At 42.1% G+C, this 26,079-nt stretch overlaps 2 protein-coding genes and 1 long non-coding RNA gene across 17 annotated transcripts in view; 1 reads left to right on the top strand and 2 right to left on the bottom strand.

Annotated features, from left to right (window-relative positions):
* Positions 1–15,773, bottom strand: part of DIP2B (disco interacting protein 2 homolog B) — a 187,092-nt gene extending 171,319 nt beyond the window's left edge. The window contains exon 1 of one of the 5 annotated variants that reach the window (XM_083489831.1): positions 15,315–15,773. In XM_083489831.1, coding sequence (XP_083345957.1) covers positions 15,315–15,417 — 103 coding nt within the window. In that variant the 5' untranslated portion in view covers positions 15,418–15,773. Of the gene's footprint in view, positions 1–1,254; positions 1,402–15,314 lie in introns of those variants that run through there. The other 4 variants (XM_083489834.1, XM_083489835.1, XM_083489832.1 and 1 more) reach the window with 4 other exon arrangements.
* A 1,205-nt stretch (positions 15,774–16,978) lies between these two features.
* Positions 16,979–19,996, top strand: LOC310700728. The gene is made up of 2 exons (XR_014522765.1): positions 16,979–17,890; positions 17,937–19,996. It is a non-coding gene; the product is annotated as an uncharacterized lncRNA (long non-coding RNA).
* Positions 19,781–26,079, bottom strand: part of LARP4 (La ribonucleoprotein 4) — a 38,159-nt gene continuing 31,860 nt past the window's right edge. For all 11 annotated transcript variants that reach the window (XM_083489932.1, XM_083489937.1, XM_083489941.1 and 8 more), the window contains 2 exons: positions 25,075–25,240; positions 19,781–24,603 (listed from right to left, as the gene is read on the bottom strand). In XM_083489932.1, coding sequence (XP_083346058.1) covers positions 24,262–24,603; positions 25,075–25,240 — 508 coding nt within the window. In that variant the 3' untranslated portion in view covers positions 19,781–24,261. The remainder of the gene's footprint in view (positions 24,604–25,074; positions 25,241–26,079) is intronic.

Raw genomic sequence — 26,079 nt, 5'->3', positions numbered from 1 at the left:
ATTGTTTGCACACAATTGTGGCAACACACAACCATTCTGTGCTACAGGTTCCCCGGTTAGAGGGCTGCTCTAGTGCTCCCTTCTTTGTTCACAAAATGAACAACTCTTCCTGCTCCCCACACAAGCGCACCAACATCTGCACAAATTCTGCCACCACCTCTTACTTCTCTGAAGATTCCCAACACAATAAATTGCCCTGGCAGGCAAGCAACCACAATCCAGATTCTTTAGTGAAGACACATGGATAAACAAAAAGGAATGAAGTCACTTGCTGAAATACAGTCAACCACTGTCACCTAGACAGGCTAGCTCATGTTTAGTCTGAAGAGTAAACAGGAACCTTCACTCCTACATGATGAAGCAATCACAAAGCAACAATGACCTGGAGTGTTAAGCTCAGGGGAAGCCTGCCAGCAACGGGAGTGTGAACCAGGGTAGGGCACTGGTTGTGTCTGGATGTTTGAAAGTCAAGTTTGAGTCCTCACACAGCTATGAAGCTCACAAGGTAGCACTGGGCAAATCAATGCCCAAGTCTGGTGGTCTGACTAGAGATAATTATTTTTTAAAATTACTCTGAGCACCTTGTGAAGAAGGAGGGAGGTCAACATGAAAAATGCTGAAGAAGTATCTGAAGAAGTGGGCATGCACATGAAAGCTCATACCAATAACAAACTTAGTTGGTCTCTAAGGTGCTACTGGAAGGAATTTTTTTATGAAAAATGCTGTCAGGTTACAGCAAATGACCTTGAACAAAGGAACACCAACATACAGTGGTACCTCAGGTTAAGTACTTAATTCGTTCCGGAGGTCCGTTCTTAACCTGAAACTGTTCTTAACCTGAAGCACCACTTTAGCTAATGGGGCCTCCCGCTGCTGCCACGCCGCCGGAGCACGATTTCTGTTCTCATCCTGAAGCAAAGTTCTTAACCCGAGGTACTATTTCTGGGTTAGCGGAGTCTGTAACCTGAAGCATATGTAACTTGAAGCGTATGTAACCCGAGATACCACTGTACTACTAAGCAAAGAAAAGCCCCCACTGACACATCTTTCCTCCCAGCGTATTATTTCAGAACACGGTTATGGATTCACAGTTTTATCAAACTCAAAAGTTTCCCCTATCCCTTCAATACACTTTCATTTGTTGTAGTTAAGCTGTTCATCATATATGGCAGTGGAAGCAAGCTTGATACTGACAAGCGAAGCTTCAAAAGAACCAGAAACCAAAAGCAGGGGAAAGGAAGTGGGGCAGCTTACCTTGAAGCATTTGGGGTTCCCAGCCCTGCATGACCAGAGCTTCACAGTAGAGTTTCAGAAAGGGAGCGCACGATTCATGGACTGCCGATCAGCGTGGCAGTCAGAGGATAAATGAGCACTACTCACAAACTAGTTGCTTCTCGAAGAAAGCCACTCCTTACATCAGTAGGAGTTGTACGGCAGATTGGAGAATTCGTGCTGAAGGGCGGGGTGTAAAGGAAATTTATGACCTAGTCTAGGAACACTGAATCATTCCTCTGCCCCTAAAATGGGTTATCATTTTGTTCTTTCTTACCATGCCTGACCTGGGGGCTCAACACCATAACAACCCTCCCTCTCCAGCCCTGGAGAACTAGGTAATGAAGTAAAAATGAATGTATGCTACCAAGTGTATGGCAAATAGCAAGTATGGGAGAGGGGGGAGTTCATTGTGATTGTGGGGAAAGTTAGTCCTTTCTTCTCCTGCCATGGTATACACACAAAAGTTAGGGCTACCAGCAGATTCGGGGGGGGGGCATTGTTGGGACTGCAACACTTGATGAAAGGTTTTGGGTTTTTTTAAAAAAAACAAAAAACTCCCCACAGCCTATATTGAGGACAAACCCATTAGTAACTCTATGCAACAGTAAATGTTTCATTTAACATCTAGTTTGGCCCTTCACATTCTGTGACAGGGGTGGCTAACAATGGTCCTGCAGATGTTGCAAAATCACAACTTCTATTAATCCTAGCCACCGTGGTCATTGATCAGGGATGATGGCTGTTGCAGCTCAACAATATCCAAAGGTCCACAGCTTTCCTATCACTGCTCTAGGATCGTCAGAGTTGTAGGGTTACTACCATCACCATTAATAGGATTCCCCTTGTTTATTTTATGTTGCTACATATGACTCCTGCTTCAAGGCTAAATTATGCTATCAAAGATATAAGGGGCTTGTTTCCTTTCTCTATCTTCCTCCATGGACCTGTGATCATTTCTTTTAAAAATTAACATTGAGAGGGTAGGATACTCTATCTCAGTCTGCACTCCTTTGCTTTCCCAAAGTGAAGTTTTCATGGTTGGATTTCTCTATTCCCCCACCCCATTCACCAATTCCCCCCCCCCATATTTATTTATAATTTCACCCCCAAAGAGCTAGAATACTGAGAAGGGCCAGGTGTAGTGGTGTTTTAACCGGATAATAGATGTACACATACACAGTCCAGACCACAGCTGTGTGTATTTGGAGGTCGGTTATGACAGTAAGTCAGTCTTCTTGACGGCCTTTCTAAAAATGTATGCGCGGCATAGAAAGCCACATCCTGTTATCTTTTGAAAAAGCTAGGGAAACCCCAACATTAATAAGCAGAAAATAAGCATTTTTATTAAAAAATAAAGAAAACCAACCAATCGGAAGCCACGCCTCGGTTGTTGAACATTTCGGAAGCCTAATGGGCTTCTGGAACAGATTACGTTCGACAACCAAGATTTAACTGTACTTGGTTTGGGAGCAAAACCCTTAACATTTATCAGTTATTTGACACCACATAGCATCTAGAGAGCTTCACATGTAATTAATTCAGGAACCTTTACAGCCTTATTGAGTAGGTCAGTATTATTTTCTACAGATAGCAGATAGATTGCTGAAGAATTAAGCTGGGCCTTATGTTAATTGCATCTTTGAAACTTGTGCTTGAGGCCCTCCTCTTTCTTTTAACTCTATGAGCCCCCACCCCCAGGGCCCCCAACCAAGAATGGAACCACAGCACAGAGCAAATGTGATAGTGGTGGTGGTGTTTTTTAGCTGTTAAAAATAGCTGTGGAGATGATCCTTAGCAGGAAAACGTCAAACACACCAGAGATCCAATCCATATCAGAAGATTACACAGCCGGGTTGTTTAAAAAAATGAGAAAGGTAATTCCCAGAACAGAATTCAAAGGCATGGCAAAAGACATGTCTAGGTTTAACTCCAAAGTCACCTAGCAAATTTATGTAAGAGGTGAGATTTGAAGCAGTTTTTCTGGATCACAACACAATCTTATAGCCACTGTGCTGTATATAAACTTTTGCTGTAATGCCTATCATAAGGTCCATGACAAATAGGAGCTCCCTATCCCTTCACTGAATAGACAAAATGGCTACAATGCCAGCAGCTTGTACATATTCATGGCACCCTTTTGAAGACACACCTATGACGGGACTGAAAACTTGGGTTAGCTTGGCCTCGCCTATACTTGCCACACAAATCCTGTTGAGAGAAGCTCAATCTCAAAACTGCTGCAACTCAAGTAAGTGTGGTTTAGGACTCCCATGCAAACCGTCTTAAAAGACAGCGTATCAAGAGGCAAGATTTCCTAGATTAGATGGATGTTTAAAATCCAGGGTTATCAAGTGACCAGGAGATGTACCTCATTTCAACACATCAGTACTGTATTAGAGCATTCCAGGTCTACATGAGTAAAATGAAGTGTCTGGGAAAGGAACATGCTGGATCATGTCACAGAACTGTACTTATCATAAGCAGGCCTCACCTATGAACGAGGAAATTACCTTACAGACTGTACTGCATGCAAGCACATTATAATTACAGAGATAGCATCACCAAAGTGTCCTTCCTGACTTGGTAGAGCTGTCCATAGAGATTTGATGCTTCCCACTTCTCTCTCTCACTTCATGCACCTTACTTCTCAGGGTTTGAGTTTTCTTTATGTTCTTTAACCTTAGGAAACTGTCCCATTTAGGGGCATCAGGGCTGCTAGATACTACTGTAAGCCAACTACCATGTCGGAGATACATGAGAGAAAGCAAAGGGAAGAAGCATATTACAGAAGAACTTAACACACGTGATATGCAAAGCACCACAACTTTTTCCTTATGAGAAGATCTGAAGGTGTTATTGACATCAGTTTGCCTCAGATATGGCTGAAATAAGAAGTCATGTTGGTTAAGGGACTGCTGTTGAAAACCGGAACTCTGTGTCAGTTTCTGTGTAATGCCTGTGTCTGTCTCATCTCTCTCTGTGTCTGTCTCATCTCTCTATAAAGCATAGTTAAGGAAATACATCAAGCAGCAGCATCACTTTCTTAGCTTTCCCATCTAGTTTACCCCAGTGGCAGCCAATAAAAAGTGAAGCGGAAGCAATGAAATTTATGGCATGACATCAGTGTCCCATGTTTCCTTAACTACATGCCTTACAGGGAAGAGGAGGGGGGGGACAATATGAAGATGCTGTTTTCAGCAGAAACACTTTAATCACCATTCCGACTTTATTCCACCCAAATAACTCAATAAACACCGGCATACACACTTTTAAAAAACACCCTTTCCCCCCCCTTCATGTACATGCCCTTTCACATTAAGTTCAGTTTCACATTATAAGCTCAAGTCACCATAAGGTCACTGCAAAGCAATTCCCATTCTGAAAAAAATGATAACATGTTCACATCTGGGAAACATTCACAGCACCAACAATTCAGGAGCAGCCTAGGATGTACTAGACAATTTCCTAAGTGACTATGTATATAAAGTTTTTACTGGAACTGACCAAAGCACTCCTTTTACCTTTGTATTGCATTGTTTGATATTTGAAAAATGAATTTATTTCTTTTTTTAACGAAACCGTGCATATAAACTCCTCCTAGGGTGATCTTCAGTACAGGAAGGCTCATAAGACTTCAAGACAAAGTTGGAAGTGGCCTTTAGATGTGCTGTGATAACAACTTCCCTTGGGATGCAGCTCACTATGCAACCGTTCCACCTGGATACCAATTACATGCATGCACAGCCATACCTGAAGACAGCTTCCTACTGAATATGTTTGTCTTGCTATTGGGATTGTAGCTCCATTTGTGTTTCTCAAGCTGGTCTCTGACTGTAATAAATTTCATGTTTTAATCCCAGCAAGCATTTGCAGCAGGGGTCGGCAAACTTTTTCAGCAGGGGCCGGTCCACTGTCCCTCAGACCTTGTGGGGGGCCAGACTATATGGGGGGGGAGGGAGGAATGAACAAATTCCTATGCCCCACAAATAACCCAGAGATGCATTTTAAATAAAAGTACACATTCGTAAAAACACCAGGCAGGCCCCACAAATCACCCAGAGATGCTTTTTAAATAAAAGGACACATGCTACTCATATAAAAACACGCTGATTCCCGGACAGTCCGCAGGCCAGATTTAGAAGGCGATTGGGCCAGATCCAGCCCCCGGGCCTTAGTTTGCCTACCCATGATTTACATGTTGTAAATCTAGCAGACTCCTTTCCTGCCACTAGGTGTAAAGCCAACAAGCACCCTAAAGCTAAAAGTCAATTCACCTTTCGAAAAGAAACACACTACATAACGAGGGGGAAACATATTGGCCTCAGAAATGTTAGGAACATATAACACATTCCCCTCTTGTTATCAGGCCGCTCCAGAAAAAGGAGTGTGGCATGGGAGGAGGCTGATTTCTGCTTGGACCTGCACCCAATACTTTGCCAAAGAAGGTAACACTTTTCTGACTTCACATGGTGTCAGGACAGGTTAAGGACACTGTGCTTTATAAAATCACCCTTCAGATTGGCTACTACACCAAAGTGGCCAGTATAGTTATGAGAGAAAATGAAACTGGACATATTCTAATCCCGCTCAGGACAGCTCTCTGTGTAGGGTCACATTCTGCAAAAGCCACAAAATATGGGACTGGATGCAGAATTCAGATTCTTAAGAGTATCAGCTCACATTTATTTATTCTTAAACTTTCCAGTCCTTAGAGATGTGTAGATATGCTTAGAGAAAATGTATGGACAATGCCAACTAAAATCTCAGAAGCCAGAGAGATGCCAAACCGAGACTGCAATCCTAGTCACACTTACATGGAAATAAACTAATTGAACGCAGCGGTACTTACTTCCAAGTAAATATGAGTAGCATTGCACCAGGGACTGAGGAATGGTTGTATTGCCTTTTGCTTTCTACTTTTTTAATATTGCCCTGCATTGTGCTTTGCCTGTCAATGGTCTGAAAATGAGAATTATGCACAATAAAATAAATTATGCAGATTTACATAATTTATACAGCCTGTACAGTTTGGTTTCCCCCACAAGTGCAGTATTTCTCCTGAATGGAGATTGTTAATTTGTTTAGCAGAGAGTACATACAGCTCTGGCAGTGGCATATTCTACAACTAATAATGTTTTGTGGTTGATACTGACTGGACCCAAGGAGCACAACACAAGGAGGGAAATACTGGTTTTATTTTTATTTTATTTCTCTATTTCAGGTGAGGCATCCCAGAGTGGTTGCCAACACTACATTTCAGATGCTGGCTGAGAGGAAAGCAGAAACATGAAACCTGTCTCATTCTTAACTGAACTGGAAGGGAAAACAAAGAGGGGGGGGGGAATCAATACTGTGCACACAGGTTAAAGACATTAGCTTGTTAAAAACAGACCAGAAAATACAAAGCATTTCTCACTGTTAGTCTTACTGGGTGCTAAAGTTACAGGGAGGAGAAAAGGAACCACAAAGGGAGAATATGCTCAGAAGGAAAACAGCAGCCAATATCACAAAAGTAGCAAACAAAATTAGCAAAACATTTTAAAATGCTTATCGTCATCTGTTGCAAACCATTAACAGGTCTCAAATAAAGCTGTTGGAGCAACAGGTGCAGCAGAGATGCCTAACCTGCTTCATGGAAGAACATGCACCCAAGAAGCCCCAAAACTCACTTTTCATGGGCACATTGACAGAACACTCTCCAAGGCAATGTGGTTCTCCTCCTATAGAGAAGACAACTAGGACTACTGCTTCCTCTGCAGTCATTGGGGATTTACAAGGCATTGCAATCCCAAACCAAAACAACAGGATACCAGCCACATGACTCACACTGTACTTAACACAAATGTTAACGGTGCAGCGCTGCATCCTAAGTAAGGTCTACAGAAGTACTTAACAATGTCCAGCTTTTGCTCATGTGAATGTGCCTACTAAACAGGTTTAAAAGGTAAAGGGACCCCTGACCGTTAGGTCCAGTCATGACCGACACTGGGGTTGCAGCGCTCATCTCACTATATTGGCCGAGGGAGCCGGTGTGCAGCTTCCAGGTCATGTGGCCAGCATGACTAAGCCGCTTCTGGCAAACCAGAGCAGCGCATGGAAACGCCGTTTACCTTCCCGCTGGAGCGGTACCTATTTATCTACTTGCACTTTGACTTGCTTTCGAACTGGTAGGTTGGCAGGAGCAGGGACAAAGCAACAGGAGCTCACCCCGTCGCGGGGATTCGAACCACCGACCTTCTGATCGGCAAGTCCTAGGCTCTGTGGTTTAAACCACAGTGCAAGAGGGTATAAATCCCATCCACTTTCATTACCCTTTCACTTAAGACATTTGAGTCTTTTGCTTACCACATACGACGTCTATTTAGCATTACCAAAACAGTCGGTTCTTTGCAGACTCCCAATGACCCCAGGCACCAACTCAAGTCCTGCAATTCCCAATGAAGTAGAGAAGGATGTGGGGGAAGGGGGAATCTCTAATACAAAAGCACTTTTTGTATTAGAGGTAGGGTGGGGTAGGGTGGGAGGTTCAGAGTGAGTTCAGCCTCTCTCTCTTGCTAATGCTTTTCTCTCAGCAAGTTGCTTTAAGTCAGAGAGCCTCTTTGGGACAAAAACAGCTGGGGAAAATTGGGAAAAGTTTCAGCTCCGTTCCCCAGCTTCATACAAAATCTGTGATGAGCGAGTACTGAAACACAGGCTTGCTGCCATCATGTCTAACTAGGCTTCATATTTTGTGGACATGGGACCCAGTATTTTTTCCTCAATAGGGCACAAATTTCAGCTATCACAGCATGTATAAACAGAAATCCGGTCAAACACATATGAGAAGGACAGACAGACAGTCTGGGATTTTTAAAAAAAATGTATGCTACAAGCAATTTTTTAATAGTTGGGGTGGTTGGGGAGAAGCACACAGGGCCTCAACCATGTTGATTTGGGTCCAATAATTCTAACAGAACTGGAAAAAGAAACCTATCTAGTCCCCATAAGATCAAGCAAATCCCTTGTGATAAAAATATAAAGCAGCTGGGGATCCAGAGTTTCCTCACTCCGAAACTTCTGGATCTCCAGATAAGAAAACAGCTTAGAGGTTTTGTTGTTTTTTAACAATCCCATCACAGTCTAGCACCCCTTCTCCTTTTTAGAAATGAAATGAGAGGCAGGTGGCTGCTATCATAGCCTATTCAAAGTCCTAGCTGGGAACACCCACAAAGTAAACAAATTACCTCACCATGGAAAAAAAGGGAGGTAACTGGGGACAAAACTAGGTGAAAATATTCCTTTTAATCTGCGCAGAAGGAAGATGGAACGTAACCCACCATTTTTCTCCTGTAGTGGACATTGTGCTGGGTAGTCGTCTCTATACCAGTACCACATCCCAGGCACTTCTTGGAGATACAGCCTGCTACCACAGGCCTACCACCCTCCATCTGGGGTGGGTGCTATTATATCGTCTCCTTTTATTATTTTTCATTTGGGCTATTTGTATCTCAACTAACAGTTTTCAATGATAGATAAAAGTGGCATAGCTCAAAGCACCAGTGGAGTGGGGCCACACGGCCTCACAGTAAAAGATATTAGGCTTTGGGGGGGGGGCAAGAAGTGGATATGACAGAGGTGTATAAAATTATGCATAGTGCAGAGAACGTAGATGTGCTCCTCCAACATCCTGCTATCATGCGCCACACAACATCGGCCCCCACAATCTCCTTCAGAAGTAGGCACCTCTGCAGCGCATTATTTAAAAGTTGTAGTGATAGCTGCAAGCTTGGACAGTTTGGTTTCTGTCAAGGCTGTCTACCCCTCCCAATTGGTGAAACATGCATGCACGCGCACGCACACACAATGAGTTTTTGGGTTATTTTTTGGTTTATTGGTTCAGTGGCAGGCACAGAGCTGCCTTTTATTGGGTGGAAGGGGTTCTGAGCGCCAACATTTGTTATGAAATGGGCATTTCTTTTAAGCCAAAATTGCTTAGCATCTGGTTGGCCAACATTGGAAGATGATGCTGAACTGGGTAAACCTCTGATCCAGCAGGACCCCCCCTTATGTCCTTAAATAGCTGGCTGCCACTGGACAAAAATCTACGCCATATTAATGTATTTTCATCTGCAACCATTTTTATAACATGACAAATTGAAGCAAGTCAATTTATTCCTTGTGAAATTTAAATACCGTATTTTTTGCACCATAACACTCACTTTTTTCCTCCTAGAAAGTAAGGGGAAATGTCTGTGCGTGTTATGGAGCGAATGCCTGCGGGTGGCGGAGGGGGGGGGATCTGCTGCAGTCGTAAGCAGGGGATCCATGGTTCCCCTTCCTTCCGTCCTCCGTGGTTACAAAGCATGGATCCACATGGATCCTCAGGATTTTTGCATTGGGCTACTCCAAACTCACTGTCAGATCACATGTCTGTGGCCACAGCATGAACCACAAAAATCATATATCCACTATTTTGTTTAGAATATTTTTTTTCTTGTTTTCCTCCTCTAAAAACTACTTGCGTGTTATGGTCTGTTGCGTGTTATAGAGCGAAAAATACAGTACATCACTGCCTACACTGATACCAAGAGGTGTTTAGTTCACACAGCAGAGACCAGATACATGTTAAAGCATCTTCAAATAGGCATCAGTAACTGATAAATAACTAATCAGAAAAAGACCCTTCTTGGCGGTTAAATCTAATGCAAACCTACTGAGCAAAATATTTATTGAGCTTGTACCATATGATTCCTCTTTCTCTTCCCCTCCCCCTCCAAATCTGCTCCAGAAGGTGACCCAATACTCCTGAGCAGATTTTGCAGGATGATTTTTTTTTTTTGGAGGGGGGTGTTCCTGTTAGATTTCACCCAAAGTGGGTTTGCACCACTTTAACTATCATGGCTTCCTCAAAGAATCCTAGGAATTGTAGTTTGCTAGAGGCGCTGAAATTCCGTGGTAGAAATCTCCAGCTCTCCTGCCAGAGCTTCCTGGAAAAGGAAAGGGACTGTTTTATTTGACTGGCTTAAAACTGAAATATAGATACTCCTAATGTGAGTTAAAGAACAAATCGAGTGTACACTCAAACAGGACAGATTTTGAACCTATCACAAGCCAACAGCATGTGACTGTCAATGCGACAGTCCAAGAAGTACTAATATGTACTAAAATGCAAGGCATGCAGGTAACATTATTTGCACATGCACACACATCCCTACACAAACACATTTTCATAATAAATTAGTATTCTTGCTGGGCAATGCTGAGAAAGTACTGCAGTGATCTGCAGCTTCAAAGCGTATCAGATTCAGATGCTGCATAAACAATGCAGGATTTCCTAAAAACATAGAACAGTATAGGTTGAACCGTGTAGAAATAGTTGAGTTTTTTTAAGCCTAGGGTAAAATGACACACGCTGCAGAAAATATAAAAATGTCTTCCCAGCAGTTACAAGCGCCAGTAAATTCAGCAATTTACAATTCTCTCAAAAGGGCATAAGAGGACATTCTCTGTCATTACTTCATATCATCAACATTCACCAAAACTTAACAGCAGACATAATAACAAGCTATACTCTTACATTTTTTTATGAACTTCCCTAGAAACTGGACTAAAATCCCCTCCAGAAATTTTGTGTGCTACAAAGTGACATATCAAAGTAGCTAAGAGTGACCTTTAAAGGCCTGAAGCCTCCAAGGGGGTTAGTACCATTATGGAAGCCTGTTGTGGTAAGTACATTGATGAATAGGGTCCTAAACTAAGACTTAACATAACACAAATTTCCTACTAATTTCTTAATGAGAAAAAAACCCCAAAGTGATCAATGAAAGGAAGGGCAATGCCACTTTTAAAAGATTAATATGCTACTTCTTCTGAATTGTCTATTCATAGAACTTCTGCCAGAAAAACTTACTAATACAATGTGTTTACAGATCAGAAAAAGGCTTGCTTAACAAAGCAGAGCAGAACAGGATTTTGGAATACAGTGGTGCCCCGCAAGACGAATGCCTCGCAAGACGGAAAACTCGCTAGACGAAAGGGTTTTCCGTTTTTGAGCTGCTTCGCAAGACGAATTTCCCTATAGGCTTGCTTCGCAAGATGAAAACGTCTTGCAAGTTTGTTTCCTTTTTCTTAACACCATTAATACAGTTGCGACTTGACTTCGAGGAGCAACTCATAGAACACAGTGTACATAGTAGCCTTTTTGAGGTTTTTAAAGACTTTGGTGATTTTTGAAGCTTTTCCAAAACTTCTTTTGCAGCCATTTGGTAAGTTAAGCTTTTAAAACTTTTTTGGGGGGGGTTGGATTTTGGGTTGGGGTGTTTGGAATTCAAGGACTTGGTGTTGGGAAGGGGTTTGCAAGAATCCGGAAGCTTGTGGTTTTTTTCTGCATTTTTATGATTTTCTGTGACCATTGGGCCACTCTGCTGTTTTTTTATTTAAAAAATCTGGATTTGAATTTCTGTGTGCTGGATGGCTGGGGGAACAGTTGGGGAGGGGTTTGCAAGAATCTGGAAGCTTGTGGTTTTTTTCTGCATTTTTATGATTTTCTGTGACCATTGGGCCACTCTGCTGTTTTTTTAAAAAAAATCTGGGTTTGAATTTTGAAATGCTCTTTACAGTATGTGTGACTTTAAAGAGCACTTAATAAACTCTTGTTGTACCAAATTTGGCTTTGTTTGGACTTTTTTTGACCATAGGAACGCATTAATTGATTTTCAATGCATTCCTATGGGAAACCGTGCTTCGCAAGACGAAAAATTCACTAGACGAAAAAATTCGCGGAATGAATTAATTTCGTCTTGCGAGGCACCACTGTATTCTCCCATGGTTTTACTGATCATGATCCAGCATGTGGAGAATATGATTCTACATGTAAAGAGCAAATTAACTGTACAGAAATAGAGCTCGGTTTCTGAGTAACTCACATAGAAATACCTACGATATCTGATATATAAGGCTTTGAACTAAAAAATAAAAATCTTAAATTTGGCCCAGAAGCATATAGGCAGCATAATTAGCCAGTAATAGATGTTACTGTTGTACTAGTGATTACAAGTACTCCCAAACTACTGGTCTGCTCCTTCAGAGGAAGTGTAACCACATCCAGAACAAACAATTGACTAGTCTGTAGCGCAGGACAGGCAACTGACTAATCTCATTACTCCAGTTAGGTAGGTATATACCGTGAAGTAGAGATGTTATGGTATGAGGGCATCTAGACCATATTCTCACCATACACTATATGACATTTCAAGTGCTCATCTCTTAAGTTTCTGTGGCCAAGATTCAAACAACCATTCACTTTTTTCAGTGTTTGCAAGTGCACTTTGTGTTTCCTTAAGCAGTCATATTATGAATGACAAAAAAGATGCAAAGGAGCAAAACAAAAGCAGTTTTTTATGATATCATTGGTTATGTCTGCTGCTGAAAATCAAAAATTCTACTAGGCAAGTACAAGCCCTTGATCTAATCAATGTAGCTCTTTGGTTGCAAACCCAAGTAACTTATCCCCAGTAAGATAATTCGCAAATAATTCCTCTTCTGAAATAACTCACAATGCATTCATGATGAAAAAGCAAAGGATGGACACAAAAGGGGCTGGCAACTGATTTCCCCCCCTAAAAATGCCCTGTAGACATAATCCCTAATGTTACACCAGAGAGAGAGAATGTATACCCTGTAAAAATGACATCTCTTATTCCTCCCCCTATGCAGAGTCAGTCCTTTTCTCTCAACTTCAACACACAGTGTCTTCTGTTCTGCAAAAACCATCTATGGGCGTCATTTTCAAGAAAACTGAGGACAATAGCTTAACAGCCAGTGTGCAGAAAGCTCAACATGGAGACTAAAAAAAAATGCAACCACAGAAAAGAAAAGAGGAAATGTGCCATTTATGGCTCAAACACAATTTAAGGTTTTGTTTTTAGCATAAACAGGAACTTTCTGTTAACTGATTACAGCTGCATGAAACAGCTTGCACAGGTCACATGGAAAAGACATTATGCTCCCCCCACCCCTCATTGTTATCCGAGACTCCTCACCCACATGTACACCTCATAAAAAGCAGTTGATTTTTTCCTTGAAGGAGCTATTAAAACCCATAAGATGACAGGGAACTAAACAGAAGAGGAAACCATCTACAGAAACACATTAAAATTGGTACATTTACATGATATAAAGGGCAAGGGGGAAGGGGAGGAAGAGAGCGATCATCAGGTCAGTCTCTTCCCTCGAACTGTAAGAAAGGCTTAGAGCTCTCTCTCACTCATACAGAGAGCAAGCTACCCAAGGGCATTTGAAAAAGGAGAAATTTACTACTCCAAGACAGCTCTCGTAGCCCCTTTTCAAAGGACAGAGCCATGGAAATATTTCTAAACAAGTATTTTAAGCAAACACAGATTCCCCCCCCCCATACCTACTGAACTGTCAGGCTTGGTGGAAAGTAGCAAATCAGAAGAAGGCCAGATGACAGATAAGTGTGTAACAGAAGGGTGGGTGGGGGATTTTATATTACAATAAAGGATCCAGAGGGGACCTTATCCAGAAATGGAGAATCCAAGCCCCATCAGCTCAGTCACACTCTCCCCACACTTCAGTGATGCTCACTGACAGGCACACTGCTGAGGAGTCAGAAGGGATGCCCACCCTACCCCTAACGTGGGTATCATTTGCACAATGCATGCAGTATTTTAAACAACCAAGGAGAAGAAGTGTGAAGAAGTGTGCATGCACACGAAAGCTCATACCAAGAACTAACTTAGTTGGTCTATAAGGTGCTACTGGAAGGAATTTTTTTTATTTTAACCAAGGAGAAGTACATAAAGTGCAGCAACAACCCATACATGCTATAAGGCTGAGCAACGGGCTACAGGGAACCCCCACAGCTCAATACAATGTTTAGCTTTGTGCATTTGCAGATGTCACCAAGACCAGCATCTACCACAAGCCAGGGAAGATTCAGAGACGCTTCTGCACCCCAACGGATTACAGTATGAGCAAGGTGGCAATGAGGTAGCGGCCTACCCATTTCCACTGACTAACAGTGGCAAAGGGACTGCAAAGAAAGAGAACTTAACAATGTAAGTGCTAAGGTGCAAGCTTCAACTCACAATGAAGTCACACAGGGGGCATGTGAGTGCGGATGGGGGGGAAGGGAAGGGAATGAAGAAGGAGGAAATCTCTTGTGTGCCTTCGGAAAATTAATACAGACTAAGGGAAGGCAAAGGAGCAGAAAATGGAAATCTCTCTCTCTCTCTCTCACACACACACACACACAGAGAGAGAGAGAGAGAGAGAAATAAAGAAAAGGAGCAGAAAATGGGAAGCACAACAGTAAGAAACACCATAGACAGAATAATTGCCACATATAGGAAGACCAAGGATATAGTTTGAGTTCCTCACTTGCAATTTTATAAATCATTTATTGTGTCAACACAAACAGAAGTTATTAATATTGCAGTTGTTGTATAAGGGATTATTATGATGACCAGAATGTATGGAAACTAGTAACATTTTGGAATGCAGAAATATAGCAAATAACCAAGCCATCAGTTCTAGCACGTGGGGGGGACACCACCTTATCTAAATGATAAAATTGGATATTTGAACTACTGATAATAATTGTATTATAAACTGGTATTGCTACAACGAGGCTATTATTATTATTGGATTGTAGTTGAAAGCCAATAAAAAAAATGGAAAGCACACGCACGCACACACTTAAGAAGAATTAAGAAACCCAAAGGCTCGTTTGCACACTCTCTAACAGCTCCATGCTAACCCTAAACGAGGAAGAAAACGCCATTATCTAGAGAAGGGGGAAACGGGAGGTTGCAAAGAGCGCAGGATTAGGAAAAGGAGAGAAACGGCCCTCTTCTCCTTCCTCCTCCTCCGCCACCACCACCATCACTGCCCCCAAAACCGAAGGGGGGAAATGCCCTCTGCTTAGCCAAAGAGGGGGCGATCGATGGAAAGGTGCCAGGAGTGAGAAGGGAAGGGGAGAAGGGCTCCGATCCCCTTTCGCCCTCTCTCCGTTCCCGCCCTGGAAAGAAGAGGCTCACCTTCCGAGAGCTCCAGCTCCAGCTCGGCGAGCTGCTCGCGGACCTCCCGGGGCAAGCTGGCCGGCGGAGACACGGCGCCGTTACCGCCTGGCGGCTCAGCCATGATGGGGAGGGAAAAGTGGCCGACTCCGGCGGCGGCGGCGGCAGCAGCAGCGGCGGCGACTCCTCCTCCTTCCTCCCCTCAGCGCTGAGGGCTCCGGATCCCGCCGCGCCAAGCAACGGCGCCCGCCGCCATGGCCGTGATCCTCCTCCTCCTCCGCTCTCCTCCTCCGAGCGCTTCGCCTCCGAGCGCCGCCGCCTCGTCCTCTTCCCCGCAGCCGAGCTGAGCCCCGGCTAGGTCACATGGGAAAGGCGGGAGGCGGGCAGGCCCAGCCCGGGCTCCGGCAGCAGCAGCAGCAGCAGCGGCGCCGCCACCACCGCGCGAACCGAACGAGCGCCGCCTCAGGCAGGGCTAGGCCTAGCCGTCGAAGGCGCCACGGCTAGCTAGGCCGCGGGCGACCTCCGCTGGCCGCCTCGGACAAACGCACGGCGCCGCGATAGCGTTCGCTCGGGCCATACTTCCCTTCTGAAGAAAGCGCTTAGCATTGGTATGGCGCTTGTGAGGCATTTCCAGAAGCTTCCATATTCTCCCAACTTGATGTAAAATATTGGGGTACCATCGCCCACGTGACGCAGTGCAAAGTTTCAATGGGAATGCCATCAACTTGTTTTTCAGGGGGTGGTCAGTCGGACCCCTTCATATATTTGATGGGGGCGTCAAAGTCCCCAGAAGATGGGTCCTATGCCTCCAACATTTCTCCAATGAAAATAAGGACGTCCTATTCAAGAAGTGCATTTTTCTAGAAAAATGCAAGTTGTTAAAAAGTTTGGCTCCTACTGTAACAACAAAAAATAGGTTCTGGTACTGCATGCCGTTGAGTAACCCCCTGAGAAAAAGCACTAGGAAGAGGAGGAGGAGCTTTTTTCTAGAAATATGGGTGCTGGTAATCACCATGAAGTTGTTACAGTAAGAGCCAAACTTTTTAACAGCAACAAAAAATAGATGCGGGTGGCGCTGTGGGTTAAACCACAGAGCCTAGGACTTTCCGTCGGTGGTTCGAATCCCCACGACAGGGTGAGCTCCCGTTTCTCGGTCCCAGCTCCTTCCCACCTAGCAGTTCAAAAGCACGTCAAAGTGCAAGTAGATAAAGAGGTACCGCTCCGGCAGGAAGGTAAACGGTGTTTCCGTGCGCTGTTCTGGTTCGCCAGAAGCGGCTTAGTCATGCTGGCCACATGAACTGGAAGCTGTACGCCGGCTCCCTTGGCCAATAAAGCAAGATGAGCACTGCAACCCCAGAGTCGATCACGACTGGATCTTTTTACTGTGTACCCTTGAGTAAGCCCTGAAAAAAAAAGCACTAACTAATAATACCCCGCACATCTGACTGGGTTGCTCTAGCCACTCTGGGCAGCTTCCAACGTACAGTGGTACCTTGGTTTACGAACTTAATCCATTCCGGAAGTCCGTTCTTAAACCGAAACTGTTCTTGAACAGAGGCAAGCTTTCCCTAATGAGGCTTCCTGCCACCAGCACCTTTGGATTCCATTCTTAGACCGAGGTAAATTTCTCAAACCGGGACACTACTACCATTTTTGCAGTTTGTAAACCAAATTGTTCGTAAACAGGACTGTTCTTAAACTGAGGTACCACTCTACAGTGGTACCTTGGGTTAAGTACTTAATTCATTCTGGAGGTCCGTTCTTAACCTGAAACTGTTCTTAACCTGAAGCACCACTTTAGCTAATGGGGCCTCCTGCTGCCGCTGCGCCACCGGAGCACGATTTCTGTTCTCATCCTGAAGCCAAGTTCTTAACCTGAAGCACTATTTCTGGGTTAGCGGAGTCTGTAACCTAAAGCGTATGTAACCCGAAGTACCACTGTATATAAAACCTAAAACACTAAACATGAGAAGACTTCACTATACAGGGCTGCCTTCAGATGTCTTTGAAAGGTTGTCTAGTTATCTCCTTGACTCAAGGATCGCATGACTCCATACCCTCCAATATTTATTTGATGAAAATAGGGGTGTCATGAGGAAAAGCGGGACATTCCACGATTAAATCAGAATCCAGGAAGGCTTCTGTAAATCCAGAACGGTCCCTGGAAAATAGGGACACTTGGAGGGTCTGGGCTCTAGAAGCACTGAAGTGGGTCACCCCACAAGCATAGCTCAAGTTTGTTTTAGCCCCGGGGTTGTTAATGACCAATATTAAGATGAAAGGTTTGCCTTGCATGTTGCTTTATGGAAGTGAGTCGGGGGCATGTTGATCTCCTTGAAGTGACGCCTCAACATCTTCAATACGTGCAAAGTCAAGGAGATTTGGAGCATCACATGGCAGTACAGTTGGGGGAAAAAAGATGTGCTCTCCCAAGCCCACATTCCCAGAATGTTCACACTTCTGTTGCAGCAATGTCTACACTGGCTTGGTCACGTCCACAGGCACTCTCATACTCTGTGGCCATCCGACAGCTACAGGATCCAGCCTTCTAGCCAGCATGCTCAGTGGTGACATGCATACAGGAAACCTGACTGGAAGTCAAGGTCGCTTCTGGCAATGCTGTAAGACCAATGCCTACCACAGAAACACAATGCTCAAGAACAGGAATGATTGATCAGGAATTGAGTAAGCAACGTGGGAGGGATTAGCAAGTTGTTAACCTTTTCGGGCCAACACATTTTAGGAAATTGATGAAGTGTCATGGACATGAAAAACCTGGCAAATGCTCATAATCACTCACCTCCAAAAAGTCAAAATATCAATGCCTCTGTAACCACCTTTTTGTGTTTAAAGCAAGCTTTGGGGTGGGGCAGGGGGCCTTGGCAAGCAGCAACGGGGTGTTCAAGTGCAGAGTAGTGCTTGTGGACTCCAGGATTGAGTAGAAAGTATCTTTTATTCCACTTTAATAGACAGGGTTGATATGCGACGTTGTGCGTATCAATATATTGTCAAAATCACTCACAAACTGCATTTAAATCTCAAACCGCTAACTAGATTCCTTTGCTCATTTGAGATTCCTTTGCTTACTCCAGGACAGGAAATTTGTGGTCCTCCAGGTGTGTCGATTCCAGTTCCCATCAGCCAACATAAGTGACAAGTTGTAAAACAGTTATATATGAAGGTTCCCCATTCCTGGTTTTCATAGTAAGGCTGAAATCAATGCTAATTTGTGTGGTAATGAATCCTCATCTATAAAATGTAGTCAGGAATTGAGGCTTCCCCCAGACTTTTCACACTTTGTGACAAGGTACATGATGGAAACAAATATGGAAATACTTGAGGAAATGTTTTAATACAAATAACCAAGTTTTGCAACTTATGTTACCTTAATTGTATAATAATTTTTATACATTATTTGTTCAGGTATGTGTATTTCTTATAGCAAATCAATAAAAATGGCAAACTGATCCCCTTCTGCATGTGAAGACTGGAAAAACCCATATATGCCGTTTTATACAACGCACAAAATAAACAGCGGGTTTATCACTGCTGTGCCAGTACATTCACAAACCTTTCAATGGAGGTTCCACAAAGAATGTTGTCAAATGGAGTTTGCTTTTCCATAAATCATCAGGCAACGACTAGCAAAAGTGTAAATCTAACAAGCATCTCATGTAGTTGTGGGGAATATTCACTGAGGCTGTCATAGGATGTAGGTCTGTGGTTTCCCCCCCAACTTCCCATAATTTTACAAACGCCACAATTCAAAGCAGGGAGGAATGAAGTGACTCAACTCTTCTTACAATCTTTGTGCGGAAAGTCATGCCATCACCAAGTTGTTTTTGCCCCTCCTGGGGAAGACAGAAAAACCACCCTACTGTTCCCTCCCTCCTTTGCAACAGCCCTCCCTTTCAAACTGAATGATTTTGAGTAGTTGGTGAGGCTCCAACTACATGTAGTTCTATTGTAAAAAAACAACACAGGATAAAAACCAAAGTGAAATAACATCGGTGAGGACAGAAGTCATAGTTTCCATTGTACTGGGTCAGAATGGCCAACTGAAGTATTGGCTTTTTGTTTCAGGGTGAAATTTAAAAGAATGAATGCTGTTGACTTATAAATCCTCTATAGTGGGGGGGGCAGATTTGTGGTTCTCCATATGTTCTTGGACTACAACTCCCAAAATCCCCAACCACTGCCCATGCTGACTGGGGGGGCAACACCATCTGGAGCGCCACAGGTTAGCCTTCCCAATCTAAAACTATACTCCCGATGTAGTTAATTAGCCGTATGGGTAAGAACCAACATCCAAAGTAGCCTGTCTGCCATAACGGCATTTAAGATCCACCTATTTAGGAGTGTCTCAACAATTAGCTTCAGGCATATAGTTCCTGCCCGTCCTTCCGTTTTGATCGGTTAGTGGTTTTGAGTACTAAGTCTTCCACTTATTCGGCATACCAAGTCATTTAGCATCTGGACAAAGGATGTGTGTCTTTTTAAGGTGGATTTTATTATTTCCTTCTAACGGTTATTTCAGTTTCCCATAGCACCTTGGCAATGTCAAAAACAAATACAAATACATGTATAATTTTAACAATTAAGCATGAACCTACTTTACACATTTTTGTTTTAGACAGCTTTGACAACAGGAATAAACCAAACTGACAAAGTAGAGAATCCAGATAATTACTACTTCTTTTTTTTTTTTAAACAGAAGTCTCACAGAAAAGTGAGAATATAAATATCAGAAACCAAACTTTTCCAGGAGAGACATAGCTGAGTGGTTTTGACTGAAGAACTGAAACCATTTGTGCACTAGCCAGTTACATCAGAAATATATTTGAGGGGGGATTTTATCCATGACAATCTTCTGTAAAAAACACACACCCTCCAGCTATTAAATATAAAATTCTTGAAGCTGTTACAGGTTACTTTGAAGACCGATTAGTTTCCATTTAATATCCTCTGAAACCTACATTAATACACTCATCAGATGTCTTCCAGAGTCCAGGGCTGGAGACCCAGCTAACTTTCATCCAAAGAATATTTTTTAAATGAAATGTACCATCCTAAAGGAAACCCACACAAAGAATATCTGCTCTCTCTCAAACACACATACATACACACACATAAGAGCATGATAGGCCATTAAAGATTAATGGTAACAATCTTATGTTTCAGAAGGAAATATCAAAAGTTAAAGAAAAAAACCTATTGCATATTTGTTGTAATCACAATTTACAAAAGTTTAAGCTCCCCCAACCCAAAGTGCATTTCTGTTGCATTTTGTCTGTATATAATGCTGCATTTTACAAATTTGAAATCTGTACACATGTAGCAGGTATTTTTTTTCTCTCATGTGAATATTCACTTGGGTAACAGTAAAAAGAGTGAACATATTCAGACATTTAGCCGATATTGATGAAATAGTAAGGCCATAGCTATTTTACTACAATAAAAGCATTGCTTAAGTCACTTAATTGCTACTGATCTGCCCCAGTTTCATCTTTTAAGTTTTCTTCTGGTCAGTAAGATGGGTTTAGTTTAACCTACTGCTAAATCTGCATCACACTTTCTGCCAAGCTAAATCAAAAAAAGAAAAGAAAGCTGGAATATTAAGTTCCATGCCAACGGAGTATCTCCCCCTTTTTTCCCTTCCAGAACGTAAGTACAATAATAGGACCCAGAGTTATTTACCAATCCTAAAAACATGAAAGGAGGAAAACTCAGAACACTCATAAAATCACCAACAAATAAGAGTTGAGGAAACTGAAAGCTGTTTGCCATTATAATGAATTATTATTTCAACTGATAAGACTCAACAGGCATGTCTGTCCATTACTGACCTTTAAGGTGAAAGGTAATGGCATTTAGGTAGACAGCTTTGACACTGATGTTTTATGGATGAAATGCAAACATCAGCTTCATCTCCACTGTTTCAATATTTACAATGAAAATGCTTGTTTTGGTTATTTTACCAGTACAGGCTATGCCGGTATATATTACATTCATCCAGTATTTTTTAATAGACAAAGGACAAGGCTTCACATGTTGTTGTTCACTGCCTCAATTTCCCAGTAACTATAAGAATGCTTTGTCCATTAACACTTTAATGCAAAACTATGCAGAAAACAAGCACTGCCACATTCAACATTCTTACAATAAAACAGCAGAATTGCCAGCAGTGAATCTAGTTCTAAAGATGTTATTTCTTGTTTCCAAAGTAATATGGGAAGACTGATGGATGGAGACTCAAGACACTGCCTGAGAATGGACAAGAGCAATAGTGAGCCCAGATAAGTTTCTAATCATGCAATAACTGCAAGAAAAGTTAACAGCACACACTGTTCGCTCTCTTTTTAACAGTTGCATTTACTTAATTATTTCCTCTAAACCTAAAAGTTTATAGTAGATTTGAGGGGGGGGGAGGCTATGTTAATTGAGTTGATAGTTACCAAATATTGAGCCCTCAAGAGTAGCAACTTTACACTGGAAAAAGCTGTTTTTACACACTTAACACATACATTGCACAAGAGCCATAACACACACACACACACACACACACACACACACTCACTCTCAGGGTGTATAACACATCCCTTCCATAGGTCAAGATTTTTAACTCACAAGAAAGCAATTGTGAGCTCAATTTTTTTAACATCCAAAAAAGCAAAGAGCTACACTTTCAAGTTGATCTGCTTTTGAACAAAGATTCTACCCATACGTGGATACATAACGCAGGGTTAGGTTTCACACACTCACATTGCCAGGTAATTTGTTTTGACTAGCCCCTTTCCAAGCAACTACATTCTCTCTGAATGACAGACAACCATATATATATTTCCAGAATTCCTGTCGGCTCTTATAAATTCAAATACATCTTTAGTTTGTAATGTCACAATACGTGTCTACCCTAAGGATAACTGTCGCAGTTCAACCTTTTTTCCAATCCAAGTGCAGTAATTAGATTTATGATCTTAAAAAAGAATTTTTGAAGTACTCTTCCATACATTTTGCAGCGTTCTTAACACTTTTAAATATTTTTCACCTTTTGTGGGTTATGTCCATACAAAAATAGCATTATGAGTAAACCAAAATGGGTTTCTGTGTTAACAGATGTGATCAATGATTTGTGTAAATTTAAAGACTGCCAAACCCAGCACATGTACTTTAAAATGAGTAATGATTAATAACATGCATAGAAAAAAAGAATATCAACTATGTAAGTACATATACACTTTTCAATCAAATAAAAAAGTGATTGCCAAGCTGAATAATAAGTTAGAGAAATGACAAATCTAACTTTATATATATATTTATATACTTATAAAAATAGATATGAGTGTTCTCAAAGCCATTGATAGAGAATGCCTACTGAGTAAAAATTGCCAAGGGTTATCTGGCTAAGAAAATCAGAAGATGAACATTTTCACAGTTAAATTATTTATCTGCCACTGACATTTTAAAGTTATCACTAGCATATATAAACTAGGATGTGGTAGTATCTCGCAACTGCATTTTCCAGTGTTCACAACTAACAACTTTAGATTTGTTATACTTGCTATTAACTAAAGAAAGGTACACTTTGTTGTTGCAAGATACTTTCCCCTAACACTTTAATACAGAACCTTGAACCCTAGCATGCAGATTTTGGCAGATTTAACTTGTTGTAGCTTTCCTATTCCTTTTATGACTTACTACAGTTACCAGCTTATAACCCAGACTGCTCGTTACACAATGTTGTTAATCTAATTAACATAAAGCTATGTAAAAATCCTCTCCAATGTTCTCCAGACTAACTTGGAAGTTTCCATGGCTATCACCTCTAAAAAACCGAGGAAACCTAGTTACCAAACTTGCTGTTTTAAAAGTCTGCCCTCTACACAAAACCTGATTTCCAGTATAGTATGAAGTGCTTTTTTCAGTAGAAAGAGCTTTTTCAATATACAGTATCTATCAATGCAAGTCACTCTAGAGGCCCATCCATGTATCATAGCAAGGCCAAACTTCAAACCGACTTGCCTCACTTCTACACAATTAAGCATACTGAAGAGATGAAAATCCAAGGTCATTAAATGTGATACCAAGAAAAGGACTGCTGTGCACTTTTTCTGTATTAGTCCTGCATCAGTACTGGAACGACTATTCCAGCTAGACGTGCATAATTCTGTAATAAAGATTTAGAGAAAAATACTAAAGCAGTGGGGGGAAATAAAAATAATGCAATCCCTAATTAGGGGGAAAGCAAGTACAAATTAAAACCTTGCCCACTATTCGTTTACTAATCTTGCTGTTTGTATAATCCAAAGTAAAATAGAGTTTTAAAAGCTGACCAAAATTAGTAAGTTCAAATACTACATTTCCAAAACACAAAATACTACAGTAGTACATTCAGTTATCAGCAGTGACTAAATCATGACGTAACAAGTATGTGGCTACACTCATTCATACTGACCAAGCATGTCAGTTTGGGGGCTGATTTGTAATGCAAGGCCATTAATGGCATACACATCATCCTACAAGCCGTACATTAAATAGATTTAAAAAGTAATTTATAACTTTTACAGAAATGCTTTTTTCAAAAAAGAAAAAAAGGGAAAAAAATATTTTGCCTCTTCTTTCTCCAGGCGAGGAACATGCTATCGTGTGTATGTATTTGTTCCTCATTTTCAACAAACTAATTCATAACCCAAGACTCTACCTTCAGGCAGGAAACCCGCTGCAAATTAAAACAAAAAAAAAGTTACAAAAATTATAATCTTTTATCATATTTATATTGATTCAATTCCTCCAGCATTTTATATATCACTTTGAGATGAATATTGGGACCTCTTCAAGCACTCTCACACCGCAAACTCTGTGCTCTTGAATTCAGTGTCCGCTTTCCCCATATTTGAATTTCTCACAGCTGGCCAGTTTCTCCTCTACTGCTCATTAGTCCATAGTTATGATTAAATAAAAAGTTTGATCAATTTTCCTTTGGTGATCGTGGTGGCACGTACTGTTCCTTGCCAACACGCCGAGGCGCTCCCTGAGGAGAAGACCTACGTCCACATTGGCGCCTCTGTTCCCTGATTTTTCCTGCGGCTCCCTTGGGAGGCCCGTTGCCCCTGAAGACCGCAAAGTCCTTAACCCGTCCTTCAGGTTTTTCGCACGCCTTCTCTCCAGCTCTTTCATGGGTGCCGTTTTCTTCTGTTTTGGCAGGAGAGGTTACATTGGTACGCAGCTCCCTAAGCGGCTGAACAGGAACTGGAGCCATCTCTTTTGGGGGTTTCTGGCAGACTTCAGCGTAGCTGAGCTTCCGGGGTTGCTTTGGGTGTCAAAGAGAAAGGTTTTAGTGTGCCAGAATACAAAAGGACAGCATGCTGGAGAGCATTTTAAAATAAAAACCAAGTACAGTGGTACCTTGGGTTAAGTACTTAATTCGTTCTGGAGGCCCGTTCTTAACCTGAACCTGTTCTTAACCTGAACCACCACTTTAGCTAATGGGGCCTCCTGCTGCCACCGCATCGCCAGAGCACGATTTCTGTTCTCATCCTGAAGCAAAGTTCTTAACCTGAGGTAATATTTCTGGGTTAGCGGAGTCTGTAACCTGAAGCGTATGTAACCCGAGGTACCACTGTAGTTTCTCTTCAGTCAATGCAAAAGTTTATTTTATTATTTTTTTCAACAGCCCCCTCCATCCGAACACAAACCTTCACTGCAAATACTGGGGTGAAATTCCCACATTCCCCAAGGCTTGGAGGCGTTTATTAAAGTCATTGAAAGCAGACACCCTTACCTGTACTGTCACAGTAGGCATCGTGTTCGTACTGGTTGTAGATGAAGTGGCGTTTGTCCTAGGTGATTTTACAGTACTGAGGGGGCACACAGGTGAAGGTGGCGAAGTCTGGCTTGCAACCTCTTTCTGCGCTTGGACCTCTTCCAACTTATCTGGTTGAGTGGCACTGGTAAATCCAATGAGAGTTTGATATTACACCTTGCACAGGAACTAGCTGGGCTTCTTGAAAATGATTTCTTGCATCCAAAGCAATCATTTTCCAGGTATGGGAACATATCTAAAGGCAGGGGGCACAGATTCCATATGCTCCCTTCCCTGTGTGCATGTTGAACGCATCATCACACACAATGCCAGCCCACTCCCACACAATTAATCATAACATCATAGGTCCTGCTCCTTTTTTGTTCTGTTATGCACTAGTCGTATGAGCAACACACTTTTTTCATTGTTTTTATATTCATTTGTCTGACAAACATTAAAATACAATAGCCCAGTTTGCATGGAATGTAAAGCCAAATAAATGGCTTGGCACAAAACAAGCCAATATGTGGGTGGGCCACAAATATGTGGGTGTAGCCACCGCTCTCCTCCCCTGGTCTGGCAGTGCTACCCAGGACTAAGCTATGGTTTGGTTTAGTATTAGGTCTAAAATCAGGCTGGTGATTTGTCTGACTTCAAACCCCAAGCTGTAGGCAAAGGCTTGTTTCTTGGGTTTACCACTTGTGGCTTTTCTAGGGGAAACAAACTACGAGCCCAGATTCAGACGTAACACTAAGCAAACCACGGATTCTCCTTTGTTAACAGAGCAAAACCAGAAGTGTGCTATGGTCTCAATCTTCACTGCAGAAGCTCATCAGCACAAAGTCATTGTCGGCTTAGAATTATGTTTGAACTGGCTCCAAGTGCAACCATGTTCCTCCATTTAATCTGCTTGCTCTTAAGACTCACAAGTGAGCTCTTAGGAATTGTTTACATATTTTAAGGATATTCAGTACAGTGGTACCC

The sequence above is a fragment of the Podarcis liolepis genome, assembly GCF_965112155.1.
Source record: "Podarcis liolepis genome assembly, chromosome: 2".
In the NCBI taxonomy this organism is placed as follows: domain Eukaryota; kingdom Metazoa; phylum Chordata; class Lepidosauria; order Squamata; family Lacertidae; genus Podarcis; species Podarcis liolepis.
Note: the sequence above shows the minus strand (reverse complement) of the source record. Positions and strands in the feature narration are given on the sequence as shown.